Source organism: Saimiri boliviensis, chromosome 14 (assembly GCF_048565385.1).
Source record: "Saimiri boliviensis isolate mSaiBol1 chromosome 14, mSaiBol1.pri, whole genome shotgun sequence".
NCBI lineage: Eukaryota > Metazoa > Chordata > Mammalia > Primates > Cebidae > Saimiri > Saimiri boliviensis.
The window spans coordinates 48,156,283-48,174,362 of NC_133462.1; the positions used below are offsets into that span (position 1 = coordinate 48,156,283).

Sequence of the window (18,080 nt, forward strand, 5' to 3'; positions counted from 1 at the left end):
CTCGCTGGAGCCCAGGAGGTTGAGGCTGCAGTGAGCCGAGATCCTACTACTGCACTTCAACCTGGGCAACAGAGCCAGACCCTGTCTCAAATAAACAAATGAATAATAAAAATCTAAGACTACGAGAAGCCTACAGTTGGCCTATGGGGCAGTCAACCTTTCATGGATTGAAAACATTACAGAAAAAAACAAAACATAATACAAATAAATACAGTATAACTACTATATAGCCCTTGCATTGTATTAGGTATCATACTTAATCTTAGGGAGATTTAAAGTATCTGAGAAGGTGTATGCAGGTTATAAACAAACACTTTGCCATTTTACATAAGGGACTTGACCATCTGCGGATTCTGGCGTCTAAGGGGTCCTGGACCCAATCCCCATGGCATACCAGCGGATGACGTACACACGTCGGTGTGTATTAGGCCATCAAAGGGCCTCCGGGAAATTCTCGGGTTATCTTGGAAACTCGCTGCCCAAGCCCTTTAACCCAGAGGGCTGCAGGGGCGGTCTCCTAGGAGACCACAGAGCAACGACTGCGCATGCGCCCATCCCGCCGGCTGATGCAACCTCGAGCCGCTGCGCCCCCCTCCCTCGAGTAAGGAAGCCGGCAGGAAGTCTGAGGAGACCAATCGGCAGCCACGCGGATGTGGGCGGAAAGGCCCGCCCCTGGGGGCTGAACGAGTGACGTCAGGCGGCGCGGCGCTGGCGGCGCACAGCCTGGCAGTCCTGCGTCTCATCCGGCGCCCGAGGAGGGGGTGTCCTGCCGGCGCGCGAGCTCTGCGGCCATTTTGGGCTTCGCTTGCACCGCGCCCGTCGGCCTGCCCAGCCCTTCCGGTGTCGCGCTGCTCAGGGGCCTTTCAACCTTGTCACTCCGAAAACCGCCGCCGAGGCCGCGGGCGGGCTCCCATCGATGTCGTGGAAGCGTCGAGACGACTAGGGAACTTCTTTTCCCGCCGAGATGGAAGTCGCGTCAGCCGCCGCCTCCTGTGCCGGCCGTTCGTCCCTGCGTTCTGCCGCCGGTTGCCGCCTCCGCTGCCCTCTGTGGCTTTTCTGCTGGCTCCGAAATCGGCCTGGAGCACCGACGCCCCCGCTGGGCAGGGCCGAGATTCTGTAGGCTTCCCCCGAGTTCCGTTTCCAGCCGCCAGCGCCGCGGCCCTAACCGAGAGACTGCCAAGAAAAAGGAGATGGAGCCGGGGACGGGCGGATCGCGGAAACGGCCCAGCCCTCGGGCGGGCTCCCGGTTCTGGCTACCCTTTTTCCCTTGGCGATCGCGAGCAGCCTCTTCCAAGTTCTCCACGCCTCTTGCCCCGGAAAACTCCGGGAAGCCCACCCTGCTTTCCTCCGCCCGGCCCGAGACTCGGGTCAGCTACTGGACGAGGTTGCTCTCCCAGCTCCTCGCGCCGCTCCCCGGATTGCTTCAGAAGCTGCTGATTTGGGGTCAACTTTTCGGTGGAATGTTCCCTACCAGATGGCTAGATTTTGCTGGAGTCCACAGCGCCCTGAGAACCCTGAAGGGACGCGAGAAACAAGCCGCCCCCACAGCGCAAAAATGTTTGAGTTCGCTCCAGCTGGACCCCTCGGACCCCTTGGCTTCCAGTCCTCTTGATTGGTTAGAGGAGGGGATCCACTGGCAATGCTCGCCCCCAGACTTCGATTTGGAGCTTAAAGCCAAGGGAAGTGCTTTGGACCCTGCAGCACACGCATTTCTCTTAGAGCAGCAGCTGTGGGGAGTGGAACTGTTGCCCAGTAGCCTTCAATCCCGTCTGTACTCTGACCGGGAACTTGGCTCTTCGCCCTCCCGGTCTCTAAACATTCAACGCGTAGACAATTTCAGCGTGGTCTCCTATTTGCTGAACTCTTCCTACGCGGACTGCTTTCCTCGGCTAGAAGTCAGCTATCAGAACGGTGATGGAAATGGCGATTTAGTCGGCTTCCAGACACTAACCTCAGAGAGCAGCCGCCTGAGAGAGGACCATTGTCATCCCCAGCCGCTGAGTGCAGAGCTCACTCCGGCCTCGTGGCAGGGATGTCCGCCTCTTTCTACGGAAGGCCTACCAGAAATTCACCATCTTCGCATGAAACGGCTGGAATTCCTTCAGCAGGCTAGCAAGGGACAAGAGTTACCCACCCCTGACCAAGATAATGGCTACCACAGCCTGGAGGAGGAGCACAGCCTTCTCCGGATGGATCTGAAGCACTGCAGAGGTAACCCAACACAGTTTGTTCCCCCTGCTGGAGACATTCCTGGAACCACCCAGGAATCCACTGAAGAAAAAACAGAATTGTTAACTGAAGAGGTTCCACTTGCTTTGGAAAAACAGAGCCCTTCCGAGAGCTGTCCATCTTGTGAGATACCTATGGAAAAGGAGCCTGGAGAGGACGGAATAAGTGTGATTGACTACTCGTGCATAGGAAATGCCCTTCCCATTTCTGCCAGACCAGCTTGTAGTAACAAACTCATAGATTATATTTTGGGAGGTGCATCCAGTGACCTGGAAACAAGTTCCGATCCAGAAGGTGAGGATTGGGATGAGGAAGCTGAGGATGATGGTTTTGATAGTGATAGCTCACTGTCAGACTCAGACCTTGAACAAGACCCTGAAGGGCTTCACCTTTGGAACTCTTTCTACAGTGTAGATCCTTACAATCCCCAGAACTTTACAGCAACAATTCAGACTGCTGCCAGAATTGTTCCTGAAGAGCCTTCTGATTCAGAGAAGGATTTGTCTGGCAAGTCTGATCTAGAGAATTCCTCCCAGTCAGGGAGCCTTTCTGAGACCCCTGAGCATAGTTCTGGGGAGGAAGATGACTGGGAATCTAGTGCAGATGAAGCAGAGAGTCTCAAACTGTGGAACTCTTTCTGTAATTCTGATGACCCCTACAACCCTTTAAATTTTAAGGCTCCTTTTCAAACATCAGGGGGAAATTGGAAAGGCTGTCGTGACTCAAAGGCACCATCTGAGTCCATTGTGGCCATTTCTGAGTGTCACACCTTACTTTCTTGTAAGGTGCAGCTGTTGGGGAGCCAAGAAAGTGAATGTCCAGACTTGGTACAGCGTGAAGTTCTTTCTGGAGGAAGACACACACATGTCAAAAGAAAAAAGGTTTGTTTCTTGTCTTTTAACATGCCTGGTATGTTCTGACTGGACATGGTTAAATATCGCAGCATGACTTTTTGGAGGCTTAGTAGTGCATGTGTGTTTGAGGAAGGCCTCTAAATTCATATGCTTGGATTGAAAAATATGTAAACGACCCTCCTTCTCCTCTCCCTCACCCCCCCACCGCCATGCACATTGTTCTTGTCTAAAACGAACATACCAGTGTGTGGATGTTAGCAGGAAAGTGTCATTTTTATTTGTATTAGTTGTTCAGGGCTATTTCCTTACAAGCATCAACTTCTCACACCTTTTTTTTTTTTTTTTTTCCAGACCATTAAACTTTGTGTATATACAATTTAATTTTCTAGAGATTGGAAAGGTCCTGTTACAGTCATAGAGTTTTGAAATGATTTTAAATGTGGTATGTTGTTTGCAAATACTTAATATTTTGTTTGCATATAACAAAAGTGTCTTCATTTCTGTCCATTACAACCCAAAGGGATAATGGTATCAAGTAGCAAGTCAAATTTATCTGGTCGTTTGGCATGAAAGGCAATAGTAATTTCAGTGGTTTTGATATCACATGGTTATAATTGAAAGTCAAAGCCAATACAGGAAGTGATATTGCCTTTTCTTAGGAATGCAACGCTAGTTATCAGTGGTCAGCTACAGATTAATAATGAACAATGATGGCCACTTAACTTGGTTTGTCCTGACTAGTTGTTTCCTATTCCCTGACTAGTCTTAAAACTTGAGGCAGCATTTTATTTTCATTACATTGTCAGGTTAACCTTATCTGGGGAGTCTTTTGAGTTAGTTTGTTTTTCTTTGTTGTTGATTCAACTGAAGTTATTAATTGGAATCTCCCCAAACTCAAAGATGTCTGTTATTGTAGAGGGAAAGTTTCTTTAGTTTCCTACACTATTATTTGGAAAGAAAAGATAGGGGGCGAGTCATTATCGACCTCGGATTCTGCAGCATTGGGGAGTTTCCAGTGGACAGTACCATAATCTCTTGGCTCCAAATGGCCAGCTTAATACTTTGAAATTATTCCTGGGTAGAAAATACCTCTAACTGGTGATAATCTTATGTCTTTAGGGCAAAATAAGTCATGTTAAAAATTAAATTTTGCCGGGCGCGGTGGCTCAAGCCTGTAATCCCAGCACTTTGGGAGGCCGAGGCGGGTGGATCACAAGGCCAAGAGATCGAGACCATCCTGGTCAACATGGTGAAACCCCGTCTCTACTAAAAATACAAAAACTTAGCTGGGCATGGTGGCGCGTGCCTGTAATCCCAGCTACTCAGGAGGCTGAGGCAGGAGAATTGCCTGAATTTAGGAGGCGGAGGCTGCGGTGAGCCGAGATCGCGCCATTGCACTCCAGCCTGGGTAACAAGAGCGAAACTCCGTCTCAAAAAAAAAAAAATAAATAAAAATTAAATTTTAGTTCACACGTTGTAAATGTCATGGTAAAAGAGCTTTTCTCATCCTTTTAAGGGGCCCCTGACAAAATGACCTATTTAGAACGAATAGGTAAGAAACAAAGTGGGGGAATGGAATGAGCACTTGACAGCTGGAGACCCGCGTCCTCTACCCCTCAGTGGTTAAGGCCGAGAGATTTGGAAGGCAGCCAGACTTGGGAAGTTACCTAACTCTCATGGCCTCGATTTACTCACTTATGATGGGAAAAATAATATCTATTATACAAGTTATTGCAAAACTTGAATGAGACAAATAAATAAAACTCAAAATTTATTGTGCCTTGCCTTTAAATGCTAGCTCTTATTGAGAGACCTCAGGCCAGTCTCCTGTCTAATTTTAGCTTGCTCATTGAGTAAAATGAAATGAGTAGAGTAGGTGATACTACTGACTCTGAACTAGAAGCAGAATTTATAAATGATTTTGTCTGAATATGATAGAATTATTTGACAGTCTTTGACTACCTGCCATTGGAAAAGATGAAATATGGTGTATGGAATATATGGAGTATATAGTGAGTCTAAAGAAACCCTTCTGCGTTTGTTTTCTTATTCGAATAATGGGGATGATAATAGTCCGTACCTCATAGGGTTACTGTGAGGATTAAATGAAGTAAAAATGTAAAGCTCTTTGAAAAGAGCTTGACATATGATAAACATTACGTTTTTATTATTTATCTTAATGACACAATTAATGAGTAATATTCAAGACTAGAAAGCAATATCTAGTAAGGTGTTAAATACCTAATTGTCCTCAGGGGCATCCCTTGGCCTGATGTAAAGGGAACGAAAGTAGTAGGCCACAGTGGGGTTAGCTGATGTAACTATTAAACATACTTTAAAGCAAGTATTTACTTTTGGCCTTTGATATCATAGAAAGAAATTATTAGAAATTAAATAGGGATTAAGTAGTAATGAGTAGGGATTGTTATGTATATTAGAATCACAATTTTATATATGTAGAGTGATAGCATCTTGAATACAAAGGTTTTTAAAATCTTAACTATAAAGTTTCTTATAGTAACATGGCGTTAAAAATACTAATTTGGCTGTACTTTGTTTATTAAGTAACTTTCTCTCTTCTATATTGTGATTACCAAAGGAGTAATACAAAAATAGTACTACATGTTGATTTAAAAGTTAGAAAGCACTGAAAAATGAAAAAAAAAATTTTAAAGGAAAAAGAATAAAAGTAAGCAAAAATATTGGTAAAGCTTTTATGCTGTGATAAAAACAGTGACTTCCGGGGATGCAGTGGTTATTTTCAGAAATGTTTTGCTTGTCATTTTGAGGGAAGAATATCACAGAACTGTATTTCCCTAAGGATTAAAAAACAGCAAGGGTTAATAACAGCATGAAAAATTCAGTTCCCTATCTGGATTCATTTTACTAACACCAAAAGCCAAGGGCCGGTAGGGCACAGGGAACGGGGGGCAGACAACTGTGTGTGTTTGTGTGTGTGTGTGTGTGTGTGTGTGTGTGTGTGTATTACACAGGTAGATACAGATAAATGAGAGATACAGGTAGATGAAAGATATATATCTCTATATGAAATATTTAGGTGACATTTGACCACTGTTTCATCCAAATGCCATCTAGTCAGAACTTGATATCATTCTTAGCTGGGAATAATAAGATATTCTATGTTCTGAAATAATTGGTAGCATAAAGGATTATTGACCTCTATGCTAATTGTAACATCCTAGAGAGTTGTTGAAATTTGTCTTTATCTTTGTAGGTAACCTTCCTTGAAGAAGTTACTGAATATTATATAAGTGGTGATGAGGATCGCAAAGGACCATGGGAAGAATTTGCAAGGGATGGATGCAGGTTCCAGAAACGAATTCAAGAAACAGAAGATGCTATTGGATATTGCTTGACATTTGAGCACAGAGAAAGAATGTTTAATAGACTCCAGGGAAAATGCTTCAAAGGACTTAATGTTTTCAAGCAATGTTAAGATGAGCTGACAGCCTGTAGTCCTAGCATACACTACCTCTTGCCTGAGAGGTGTCTTTTAAAAACAAATCTTGGCAGCTGTCCTTTGACATTTTTGTTTGTTTGTTTTAGAGGAAATATAACTTGGATCTAGTTTAATTTTTTTTTTTTTTTTTTTTTTTTTTTTTTTTTTGCAAATAACCCACTCCTAAACATTGAGGTTTGAAGCCAGCCCTGATAACGAAGGATTAACTAGCGTTTCTAATCCTCCCTTTTTGGATTTAGTTGGATGTGCTTTTAAAAGTCCTTTGCTTGCCTTAGTGAAAAGGGGACCTTTTTGAGTTATCATTTTGCACTTTCAAAACTTATTTTCTTGGAAAACGATATTTATAGGGCTTAAAACCCATTTTCATTTCTAATCTAAATTATGTATGCCTGTCTGAAAACTTTGGGCTCTTTTTTGTTTCTTTCCCCAAATTCAGAAGTTAATGGGATTTGATGTTTTTCTATATTTTTTTTTATTTCAATGATTTCACCTATCTACCTTAGGCTAAAAAAATAACCTTTTGTATGCTACCAACTTAAAGTACATTATTTTGTGTCACTTTTTTTTTTTTTTTTTTTTTTTTGTAAAAATGACTTGGGTTGAAAATATATTAAGTTCTACCTAGGAAATTTCCAAGGACTGCCACAGAACTCGAATGTGCAGTACTTTACTACTGTGGGAAAGCTGCATCTTTCTACCAGATTTTAACATCTAATGTATTTAATTTCTTTGCAAACTGTTCTTTGGAGAGGGTTCTGTATATGTTTTTGTAGTTCCCAATTTAATACAGTTCTTTGTCTCTTAACAGGTTGAAGTTGTTGCAAAACACTCTGGAAAGTAATAGTTACATCACAAGCATTTTTTAAACTTAAAAGCCTAAATTTTCCTAGGAAGAAAATAGGAGACATCTCAGAGTAATTTGGTTTTGGTATATATGCTCTTAACAGAAAGCCAGTGTTAATGAATAGCATGCCTCAGCACAGTCACTTTGAAAACTGTCAGGATGTCACTGTAAAATTGGAAATGGGCAGTTCTGAATTTTCACATTTGAAATGTAAAATATAAACTTCAGACAATATACAGGTTTATTGTGTCCTATTTAATAATGAGAGAAGTAATGGCAAGGTCTTTACTTTCAGGAAAGAAGTATAGATTAATGACTAGACAGTCTTAGTATGTTTAGCCCAAAGTTTCCTTTGAAGCCTTTGCATTGACTGGTTGTGTTTGGCTAATTTGTTTAGCTTTACAAAGTACACATGAGTTAGGTTGAGGGATTGTTAACCAACTCTTCAGTGGACTGCTCTCACTCCGTGTGCTTCCTATCAGGGAAAGCACAAGTAGAATAGGTGACCTCTTAGTTTTGAACTTACTTTAAGTGTGGGGATGAATTTTTCATCAGAAGTGCTCACAGGGTTACTACCTCAGTTTACAATCTACCTGGTCGTTATTTTATTTCTATCTGGTTTGTTCTAAGAACTGCCTCTAGTATTTATATATTCATACTTAAACACATTAAGAATGCCACACCATAAAAGTTGGTCTGAGTTCTGCAGAGCCCTTATTCTGTGTGTTTTGTGCACCTCCACTTCAGGTCATGGTAGGGAGCACATTTACAGGCTGGTGTCAAGCACCAGCTATGTCAGTTGGAAAGCAGGCATCATTTGCCTTGAAAAAAGCTTTTTGACAACATGTAAGCATTCTGTTAAAACCAAGCTGAAGCATTTTATTTCCGAGACTTACGTTGTGTTTCCTGTTTCTGAAACCTAGCACCTTTTCATATTTGAAAATAATGAGACATCTTTCATTGGATTTTGGGAGATTGTTCTCATGGGATTCTAACCTCACTACCAAATGACTAAAAGCTTGATTAAGAATTCTTCTATACACTACCATCCTTTAGGAGAAGTGATCAGAAGGTGATGAGAAGGAGAGAAGGGACTGCTTTAAAGTTAGACTGAAGGAGAAATAAGCAAAATTCTTGTTAGTTTCATCCCAATTCTAGTTAGAACAAAGTTAAACCCCCATAATCTTATAGAGAAAACCCTTGGAGGTTTTAATTAAACATTTTACACATTTATAATCTTGTTAATGGTGCTTTAAGTGTCAATGTAGCATGTAAAAGGCTTTGTACAGACAGGTAAAAGTTCCATTTCTGAGTGATGAAATGTGATAACACTTCTTTAACTTGAAATCAAAACTATCAAGATTTTATTTTTGTATAATTTAAGGAAGGTAAAGTTAGGGGACTAGAAGACTAAATTGGCTTCTACAGATTAATGATTTAAATGTAACTAGTTTGTTGGGTTTTATAGTTAAAATTATATTTGTGTATATAACATAACTAATCTAAATTGCAATAAAAATATTTGCAATTATTAAATGTTAAATGATACTTTGGTTCAACTTTATATATATCATAGTATTTTACATTGGTTTTGGAATTACTAAACAGGATTAATATAACTGCAAACAACACTTTAGTAATAGAAGAATTTGGTTCTTGAAGTATTATGAGAGGGCCTTCTGAGAGACTGAAGATTTGATTCTGAAATTGGCCCCAGCTTTTCAGTTCTGCTGCAAAGAAAATAAACAGAAGCAATAACATTCAGATGCTGGGCTCAGCCAACGGTTTATCAGGGAAATCTCTTATTTATGCACAAAATAAGAGTCATGTTAATCATGGTATTGTAAAATCATGATGATCTCTCATTTACAAAAATGGGCCAGCTATGGTGGATCATTCCTGTAATCCAGCACTTTGGGAGGCCGAGGTGGGAGGATTGCTTCAGGCCCAGAGTTCAGCTTGAGCAACAGTGAGACCCTTCCCTCTACAAAAAAAGAAAAAAGCCATGGTGGTGCACACCTGTGGTCCTAGCCTACAGTCTCAGTTACCTGGGAAGTTGAGCAAGCAGGAGGGCTGCTTGAGCACAGAAATTCAAACCTGCGGTGAGCTGTGATTGCACCACTGCACTCCAGCCTGAGTGATAGTCTCAAAAAGTAAAGTCAGATGGAATTGTGCTTTAATATTAAATACATGGATCATTGAGACTGTCTCAAAAGAAAGAAAATAAATGTTTTAACACCAGAAACAAATTTTTACTCTGGAAAAAAAAAAGCATTAGGAGGCCGGGCGTGATCTCAGCACTTTAGGAGGCCATGGCGGGTGGATCACAAGATCAAGAGATGGAGACCATCCTGGTCAACATGGTGAACAACCCCGTCTCTACTAAAAAAAAAAAAAAAAAAAAAAATGCAAAAATTAGCTGGGCATGATGGCGTGTGCCTTTAGTTCCAGCTACTTGGGAGGCTGAGGCAGGAGAATTGCTTGAACCCAGGAGGCGGAGGTTGCGGTGAGCCGAGATCAAGCCATTGCACTCCAGCCTGGGTAACAAGAGCAAAACTCTGTCTCAAAGAAAAAAATAAAAGCATTTGGGTTCTGGCAGCCCTATTAATGGATTAAAGAGTAATAGCACTCTGAATAGAGGTACTTTCGTCTTCCCTGTTAATGAAGAAAAGTTATTAAAGATTTATTTCTGAACTGGAAGGAAAGAAACTAACATTTAGTTGCAGTTAAACAATATTTAGTATAAAATGAGTTGACATCCCAGGTTATTTTATTTCTATCTTGGGGTTAATTGAAGCATGTCTGCCATTCCCCAGTAATAGACATGAAAATACCCACATTTACTGCTATGCTTATCCTGATATTTTAGAAACTGTGTTTTTCTTTTCTACTTCAGTAGAAAGTTAAAAGCAAATATTTAATTTTTGACCTTAGAATATTTTTATTATTTTTATTTTTTTTTTGGAGTCAGGGTCTTGCTTTGTCCTCCAGGCTGTAGTGCAGTGGTGCGTCTTTGGCTCACTGCAGCCTCAACAGCCTCAACCTCCCAGGTTCAAGCAATTCTCCCACCTCAGCCTTTTGAGTAGCTGGGACTACAGGTTCACACCACCACACTTGGCTAATTTTTCTGTTATTTTTTTTTTTTTTTGTAGAGGTGGGGTTTTTTTTGTTTTTTTTTTTTTTTGAGACGGAGTTTCGCTCTTGTTACCCAGGCTGGAGTGCAATGGCGCGATCTCGGCTCACCGCAACCTCCGCCTCCTGGGTTCAGGCAATTCTCCTGCCTCAGCCTCCTGAGTAGCTGGGATTACAGGCACGTGCCACCATGCCCAGCTAATTTTTTGTATTTTTAGTAGAGACGGGGTTTCACCGTGTTGACCAGGATGGTCTCGATCTCTCGACCTCGTGATCCACCCGCCTCGGCCTCCCAAAGTGCTGGGATTACAGGCTTGAGCCACCGCGCCCGGCCAGAGGTGGGGTTTTGCCATGTTGCCCAGGCTGGGACCTCAGAAATTTTGATAATTACTCAGATCTGGGAATTTGGTGTTCTCTGTCATATTCTCATTTGGAGAGTTCGTTTGGACTCTATTCTCTGTATCCTTTTTTTTTTTTTTTTGTCATTTATTATAAAAGAAATATGGAAATTATTTACGTGATGAAAGATTTCAGAACTTCAGTGGAATGGGCAGCTTCACGTTGATGCCATTTCAATAGTGACTGACTTCAGTCTATGTACCTTCCAGGAAGGTCACCATCTCTAAATAGGAAATAATTCTTGTCATCTAGAACTACTTTGGTGCCTCCATATTCTGGGAGAACAACTTTATCTCCAACTTTCACGCTAACTGGTTGAATCTCTCCACCCTTTCCTTTAGAACCCGATCCAGCAACGACTACCGTTGCTTGCAATACTTTTTCTTGAGATTTTTCTGGAAGCATAATGCCTCCTTTGGTTACCGTTTCAGCAGCGCTCCTTTCAACCAATACTCGGTCAAAGAGTGGGAGAAACTTTCTAAACACCTGTCCTGCCACGACTCCCTCCGCCTTAGACTCCTACTCTGCTCTGGCGCTGTTTTCTGTACCTTTTTACAATAAAAATGGGAAATCTTCACTTTTTCCTCATAGCAGTGCCTGCTATTTATAAAAGCATACAATACAGAGATATACAAAGACATTTTTGGCACATTAAAAAATAATGCTTCCCAGGAATTGCCTTTCTGAGCTGAGAGACTTAATTTCTTTTTAACTGTAAAAAGAGGTTTTGAGAGTTATTTAATTATATATGTGTTAGTATTTGAAATCTTTCCTTGTGAACTTAGTTGAGTGTTTTGGGATCAACACAAAACACCAATCTTTTCCTTCCTGGATGTGCTCCAGCGAGACTTAAGTCTGTGTTGGTCAGTTGTGACTTTAAAATACAGAGGCAGCGTGATACCAAGATCTGTAACAAGCAGTATCGTAAAGAGGATACATCAATCTCTTTTAACCCTGCTGGCTTTGAGGATCATCAAGCAGGACCTATGATGCTTTAAACCAATATGTTTCCACGGCAAGTTTGACATCGGAATTTAAATAGAACGAACTCATTCTACACACGGAACGGAGAAGGCAGTTGAGAGCAGGGTTATGTATTACCATGTAAGCAATTTGAGTTACATCAGTGTTTCACCGCTGACAGCCTCCTTAATCTCATCAGGGAAAGACAGGGGAAACTCGGTTTGTGGAAAGTAGGTTGCGTGACCCACGGGGAGGATACCCTAGAGATCTAATGAGCCTGAGAGCTGCAAGGCCTGGAAAGCTCAACCACAAGGGAAGCAGCTTTGGAACAATTTTTCAGGTTTGTTCTTTTAATCTTTTTACACTTCCCCCTTTATCTCAGTAATGTCCCTTTTCCATTTCCTCTTGCCTTTATTTGCTGAATATTTTATTTTCACTACTGTTTTATAGTCCCTTACAAAGAAGAAGGATGAAGAACTTAATAGCAAAAGAAGAGGACAATTGCCAGAGATAGCAGAAAGGACCTCACAAAGTTTTTGACTTTCTACCAGAGCTCATTGCACATTTTCCCACAAAAATATTAGGTAAACATTTGTATTAAGACTGGATTGGCCAGCGGCAGTGGCTCATGCCTGTAATCCCAGCACTTTGGGAGGCTAACGTGGGAGGATCTCTTGAGCCCAGGAGTTCAAGACCAGTGTGGGCAACATGGCAAAACCGTCTTTAAAAAAAAAAAAAAAAAAATTTTAGCTGGGCATGTTGGTGCATGCTTGTAGTCCCAGCTACTTGGGAGGCTGAGGTGATAGCTATGACTGAACCACTGCACTGCAGCCTGGGTGACAAAGTGAGACCCTTTCTCAAAAAAGTTGAAAAAAAAAAAAGATGGATTAACTTTCAGAAACATCCCAAGGATGTTCAGGGTCAAAGAAAGAAGTGATAGTAAAGCTGAATAATGCTGCTTTGAATTAAACCTTCTTTTCCTTTTCTTTCTTTCTTTCTTTCTTTCTTTCTTTTTTTTTTTTTTTTTGAGACAGGGTCTCACTGTCACCCAGGCTCTGAAGTGCAGTGGCATGATCACAGCTCACTGAAACCTCGACTTCCCAGGCACGGGCAGTCCTCCCACCTCAGCCTCTCAAGTAGCTGGGACCAAGGCGTGCATGGCTTTGCCTGCCCAATTTTTGTATTTTTCTTTCTTTCTTTCTTGTTTTTTCTTTGTAGACACAGGGTCTCACTATGTTGCCCAGGCTGGTCTCAAACTCCTGAACTCAAGCAATTAGCCTACCTTGGCCTCCCAAAGTGCTGGGATGACAAGCGCAAGTCATCACATCTGGCCAAACCTCCTTTTGTTAATGGGATTCATATATTGGCTCTGAAGGCAAAACCCAGAGGAGTCCCAGGAGTTTTGAAAAAGAACTGGAGATTCGTTCTGAAGTGGGAGTTTTTAAGACCGAATTTCATCATGAAAGATCCACTCCTCTTTGGATCTCAAATAATCACCTTAAAGAGACCTCTGATCACTCTATCCACTAACCCTTCCTTTTTCCTCTCCAGTGCCTTTTAAAATTATGTTCACTCTGACCTCATCTTGTTAACATTTTTACTTCCTTCTCATCTGCTCCCATCTTCACTAGTCTGTAAGCTCCATGAGAGCAGGGACCTTGGTACTTATGAATCCAGAGCCTAGAACTGTGCCTGGTACGGTATAGTCAAGAAATATTTGTTAAATAACAACTTTTTTTTTTTTTTTTTTTGAGACAGGGTTTCACTGCCATCACCCAGACTGGAATGCAATGGTATGATCTTGGCTCACTGCAACCTCCATCTCCCAGGCTCAAGTGATTCTCCTGCCTTCACCTCCTAAGTAGCTGGGGCTACAGGTGGATGCCACTGCACCCAGCAAATTTTTAGTATTTTCATAGAGATGGGGTTTCACCACGTTACCCAGGCTGGTCTTGAACTCCTGGGCTTATGAGCTGCCTGCCTTGGCCTCTCAAAATGCTGGGATTACAGGTGTGAGCCACCATATAGCAACTCCTGGTCTCAAGAAGTCCACCTGCCTTGACCTCCCAAAATGCTGGGATTACATGTGTGAGCCACTGGGCTGGACCAAGTTAATAGCTTTCCCAAAGTCACCTCTCTCATCAGCTTTATTGAAGTTCCATCCAAACAGCCTTGTCTGACAGAAACAAGTGTGCCTAAATCATCAGATGATGTTGAATCACAGAATTTAAATGTCCTTAGAGAAGAGCCACAGCAAGCTTTAACTAAATTTGTAAAAGTAATTACAAATTTCAATTTGGCTAGGGATACCACATCCATTAATTTGAGTGTCATTAAGAAGACACATTGTTAATTTATGAATTTAATATGCAAGCAAATCAGCTGAGACCCTTCTTTCCCAGAATTAACAGGCTGAATTGGAGTACCAGGGTATTCTTGCCACCACACCAGGGGTTTAAGCTCTTTTTGACAGAAGATTGGCTTTGGGTTTCTAGTGATGTCGTCTCCACCAGAGATTTCTCCACTAGAAATCTGGTGATGCTCCGTTGTCTCCACCAGATGGCGTTATCTTCCATCTGGGAGTGCCTGATGGACGCCTGTTACACAGATCTGGTGGCTTTTGCTCCCCTGGAGGTGGGTCCCTTATGTGTAAACAAGCCGGAAAACTGCCCTGCCCTGCCCATTCCAGGCCTGCCTGGCCTAGTGTGACTCCACCTTTTGTGGTAACTACCCAGAAGTAGGGGCTGTTTCTTACGGGAGAACCAACATTTGTTTTTGAACACAAACAAAGGAACTGATTTCTTTTTGATCTGCTCAGAGAGAGAGAGTAAAACGAGCATGGTGATTGGAGGTGAGATCTAAGAGGCTGGTGTTTGAGATTTGCTGGGGTTTGTGTGTTAGGGTTTTTCCACTTCGTCTCTCTAGTTGCCCAGCATTCAGTCTTCTGTTGCATGCCTGTGCACCAGCGCAGCTGTTCTCAATGCGAGGAGGATACCGTATTGCTTCTGGCATAGAGAATCACTGTGTTTGATGACAGAGTGGTACATGTGACTGGCCTGGAAGGAGGCAAAAAGCCAAGAACTATTGGGCTGGGGGTTCATGCTAATGTTGCTGGCTTCCCTCTTGGAGCTAACAGCCAAGACCAGGTAGATGACCGAGACTTCTGTTTGGTAGGTTGATATTAGCTCCATATGAACTGAAATCAACAAACCTGGGTGAGGGGCTGTCCTTAAGCTACTTCCAGGTGTACAGAATGGAAGGCATATAGTGTTTGCATATAACTTTCCTGTACCTGCAGTGACTGAGGCAATTTTCTTTTTCTTTTTCTTTTTTTTTGTATTTTTAGTAGAGATGGAGTTTCACCATGTTGGCCAGGATGGTCTCGATCTCTTGACCTCGTGATCTGCCCACCTCGGCCTCTCAAAGTGCTGGGATGACAGGCATGAGCCACCACGCCCGGCAGGCAACTTTCAACTGTATTGTTGTGGTGCTTTTTCTTTCTCCTGTTTCTGCTTGATTTGACTGAGTAGAGAGGGCAGGGGTTTCTTTTTTGCCCCGCTAAGAATTTACATAGGAGGTTTTTTGTTTTTAACACGTCTAGAAATACCTAAAATGTTTTGCCACGTTTTCTAGACATCTACCTCTGAATGCATTCCCTTCCCCAGGACAATTTGCTGCTGAAAGTCACAGCTCAACTGGCCTGGGGTGTAACCCAGTATTCCCTGAGGGAAGGTTTTTTTTTTTTTTTTTTTTTGAGACGGAGTTTCGCTCTTGTTACCCAGGCTGGAGTGCAATGGCGCGATCTCGGCTCACCGCAACCTCCGCCTCCTGGGTTCAAGCAATTCTCCTGCCCCAGCCTCCTGAGTAGCTGGGATTACAGGCATGTACCACCATGCCCAGCTAAGTTTTTGTATTTTTAGTAGAGACGGGGTTTCACCATGTTGACCAGGATGGTCTCGATCTCTCGACCTTGTGATCCACCTGCCTCGGCCTCCCGGTTTTTTTTTTTAAGATGAGTTTTGCTCTTGTTGCCCAGGCTGGAGTGCAATGGCGTGGTTTCGGCTCACTGCAACCTCCTGGGTTCAAGCAGTTCTCTTGCCTCAGCCTCCTGAGTAGCTGGGATTATAGGTGCCCACCACCCTGCTCAGCTAATTTTTGTATTTTTTAAGTAGAGACGGAGTTTCACCATGTTGGCCAGGCTGGTCTTGAACTCCAGACTTCAGGTGATCTGTCCACCTTGGCCTCTTAAAGTGCTGGGATTACAGGTGTGAGCCACTGCACCCAGCCGGGAAGGTACTTTTTTAGAGGAATATTGAAATACAGAAGAAGGGTCTTGCTGGGAAGTCCAAAGATGGAAGCAGGTGCATGTTCTTGAAATTAATTTCCCAGGTTGTTTCAAAGGATGACAAGTTACACTAAGCCCATGTCCCTTCTTAACCTTCCCACTCAGCATAGAGCCCTCTGGGTTCTTTGGGAATATTTGCTCCCTTGATCAAGTTTCATCTCCCCTCTAAAGGCTTCCCTGATGATGACTCCATCTCTGTCATCTGCAGAATTCTTCGTCTTGTTTTCAGTATTACAGTACCTTTGACACCTTTTTTAGAAGCAATTTTTCTTAGAGACAGAGTCTTGCTCAGTTGCCTAGGCTGGAGTACAGTGGAACAGTTATAGCTCACTGCAGCCTCAAACTCCTGGGCTTAAGCAGTCCTTCCACCACAGACTCCCAAGTAGCTAGGACCACAAGCATACACCGCAATGCCTGGCTAATTTTATATTTTTTTGTGTAGAGATGAGGTCGCATTATATTGCCCAGGCTGGTCTCAAACTCCTGGCCTCAAGAGAGCCTACTGCCTGGGCCTCCCAAATTGTCGAGATTACAGGTGTGAGCCACCTCGCTTGGCCCCTGTATGCTTTTTTTTTTTTTTTTTTAATCACTGTTCATGTCACATCGAATTTTAATTGTGGTTTGCTCTTTCCTTTCTTCCTCTGTAGTGGAAGGGTCTGCACAGTGACCAGAGTATTTCAGACACAAAATACACTTTTCTTTAACTGAAGTGACAATTTCCATAGCCTCTTTTTCCCAATAGGCAGGCTCCCTCCTGACATAGCAATTAAATAATTTATGAATTCATTTCAAAGAAGCAATTTTATGTGTGAAAAGGTCTATCTTCAATGTTTACATTTTTTTTTAATCTATAGTATTTGAGCTTTTTTTTTTTTTTTTTTTTTTTAAAGCTAGCATTATTAGTGATGACTTTAAACCCAAGGTTTTAAATCAGTTGATGCAGGGTCTTCATGACTGATCTTTCAAGCGGTAGCCTGAGGGTCACTGCACTGTGGTCAATGTGATGAAAGGCGCTTCATTATGCAGGATAGCATTCATATCCAGTTTTCCAAGATGGTTAAGGGCATCGTTTTTTAAACTCTTCGGTTTTTTGCCCCGGCGCAGTGGCTCCCGCCTGTAATCCCAGCACTCTGGGAGGCTGAGGTGGGAGGATCAGGTCAAGAGATCAAGACAATCCTGGGCAACATGGTGAAACCCCGTCTCTACTAAAAACACAAAAATTAGCCGGGTGTGGTAGTGCGTGCTTGTAGTCCCAGCTACTCAGGAGGCTGAGGCAGGAGAATTGTTCGAACCTGGGAGGCAGAGGTTGCAGTGAGCCGAGATCACGCCACTGCACTCCAGCCTGGTGACATAAAACAAACAAAACGAGGGCCGGGCGTGGTGGCTCACGCCTGTAATCCCCGCACTTTAGGAGGCCGAGGCGGGTGGATCACGAGATCAAGAGATCGAGACCATCCTGGTCAACATGGTGAAACCCCGTCTCTACTAAAAATACAAAAATTAGCTGGGCATGGTGGTGGACGCCTATAGTCCCAGCTACACCCGAGGCCTGAGGCAGGAGAATCATTTGAACCTGGGAGGCGAGGTTGCAGTGAGCTGAGATCGTGCCACTCTACTCCAGCCTGGGCAACAAGAGTGAAACTCCATCTCAAAAATAAGTAAATAAATAAAAATTTTAAAACAAGTAAAAGAAGACAGGAATGAGGGTATGAGAAGGACCAAAACTGTTGTCAGGAAGTAGGACACTAGAGTTTACGCTTTCCAGGCTGGAACAAATCTTCAGGGTAAGAAAGTCCAAGGTGTGGTCTTGGCTGTGAGTAGCTAATTGGAGTA

The 18,080-nt window shown here is 42.8% G+C and overlaps 1 protein-coding gene across 1 annotated transcript; it reads left to right on the forward strand.

Annotated features, from left to right (window-relative positions):
• Positions 1-711: 711 nt before the first annotated feature.
• Positions 712-7,642, forward strand: PPP1R15B (protein phosphatase 1 regulatory subunit 15B). Its single transcript, XM_010348923.3, has 2 exons — positions 712-3,110; positions 6,319-7,642. The coding sequence occupies exons 1-2, from the start codon at positions 1,191-1,193 to the stop codon at positions 6,538-6,540; spliced, it is 2,142 nt and encodes a 713-aa protein (XP_010347225.1). The 5' UTR covers positions 712-1,190; the 3' UTR covers positions 6,541-7,642.
• Positions 7,643-18,080: the final 10,438 nt, after the last annotated feature.

Excerpts from the sequence above, each read along its gene's own strand:
- PPP1R15B (XM_010348923.3), top strand. The coding sequence starts at position 1,191 with ATGGAGCCGGGGACGGGCGGATCGCGGAAACGGCCCAGCCCTCGGGCG. Across the intron at positions 3,111-6,318 it reads CACATGTCAAAAGAAAAAAG|GTAACCTTCCTTGAAGAAGT; the intron begins GTTTGTTTCTTG and ends TTATCTTTGTAG.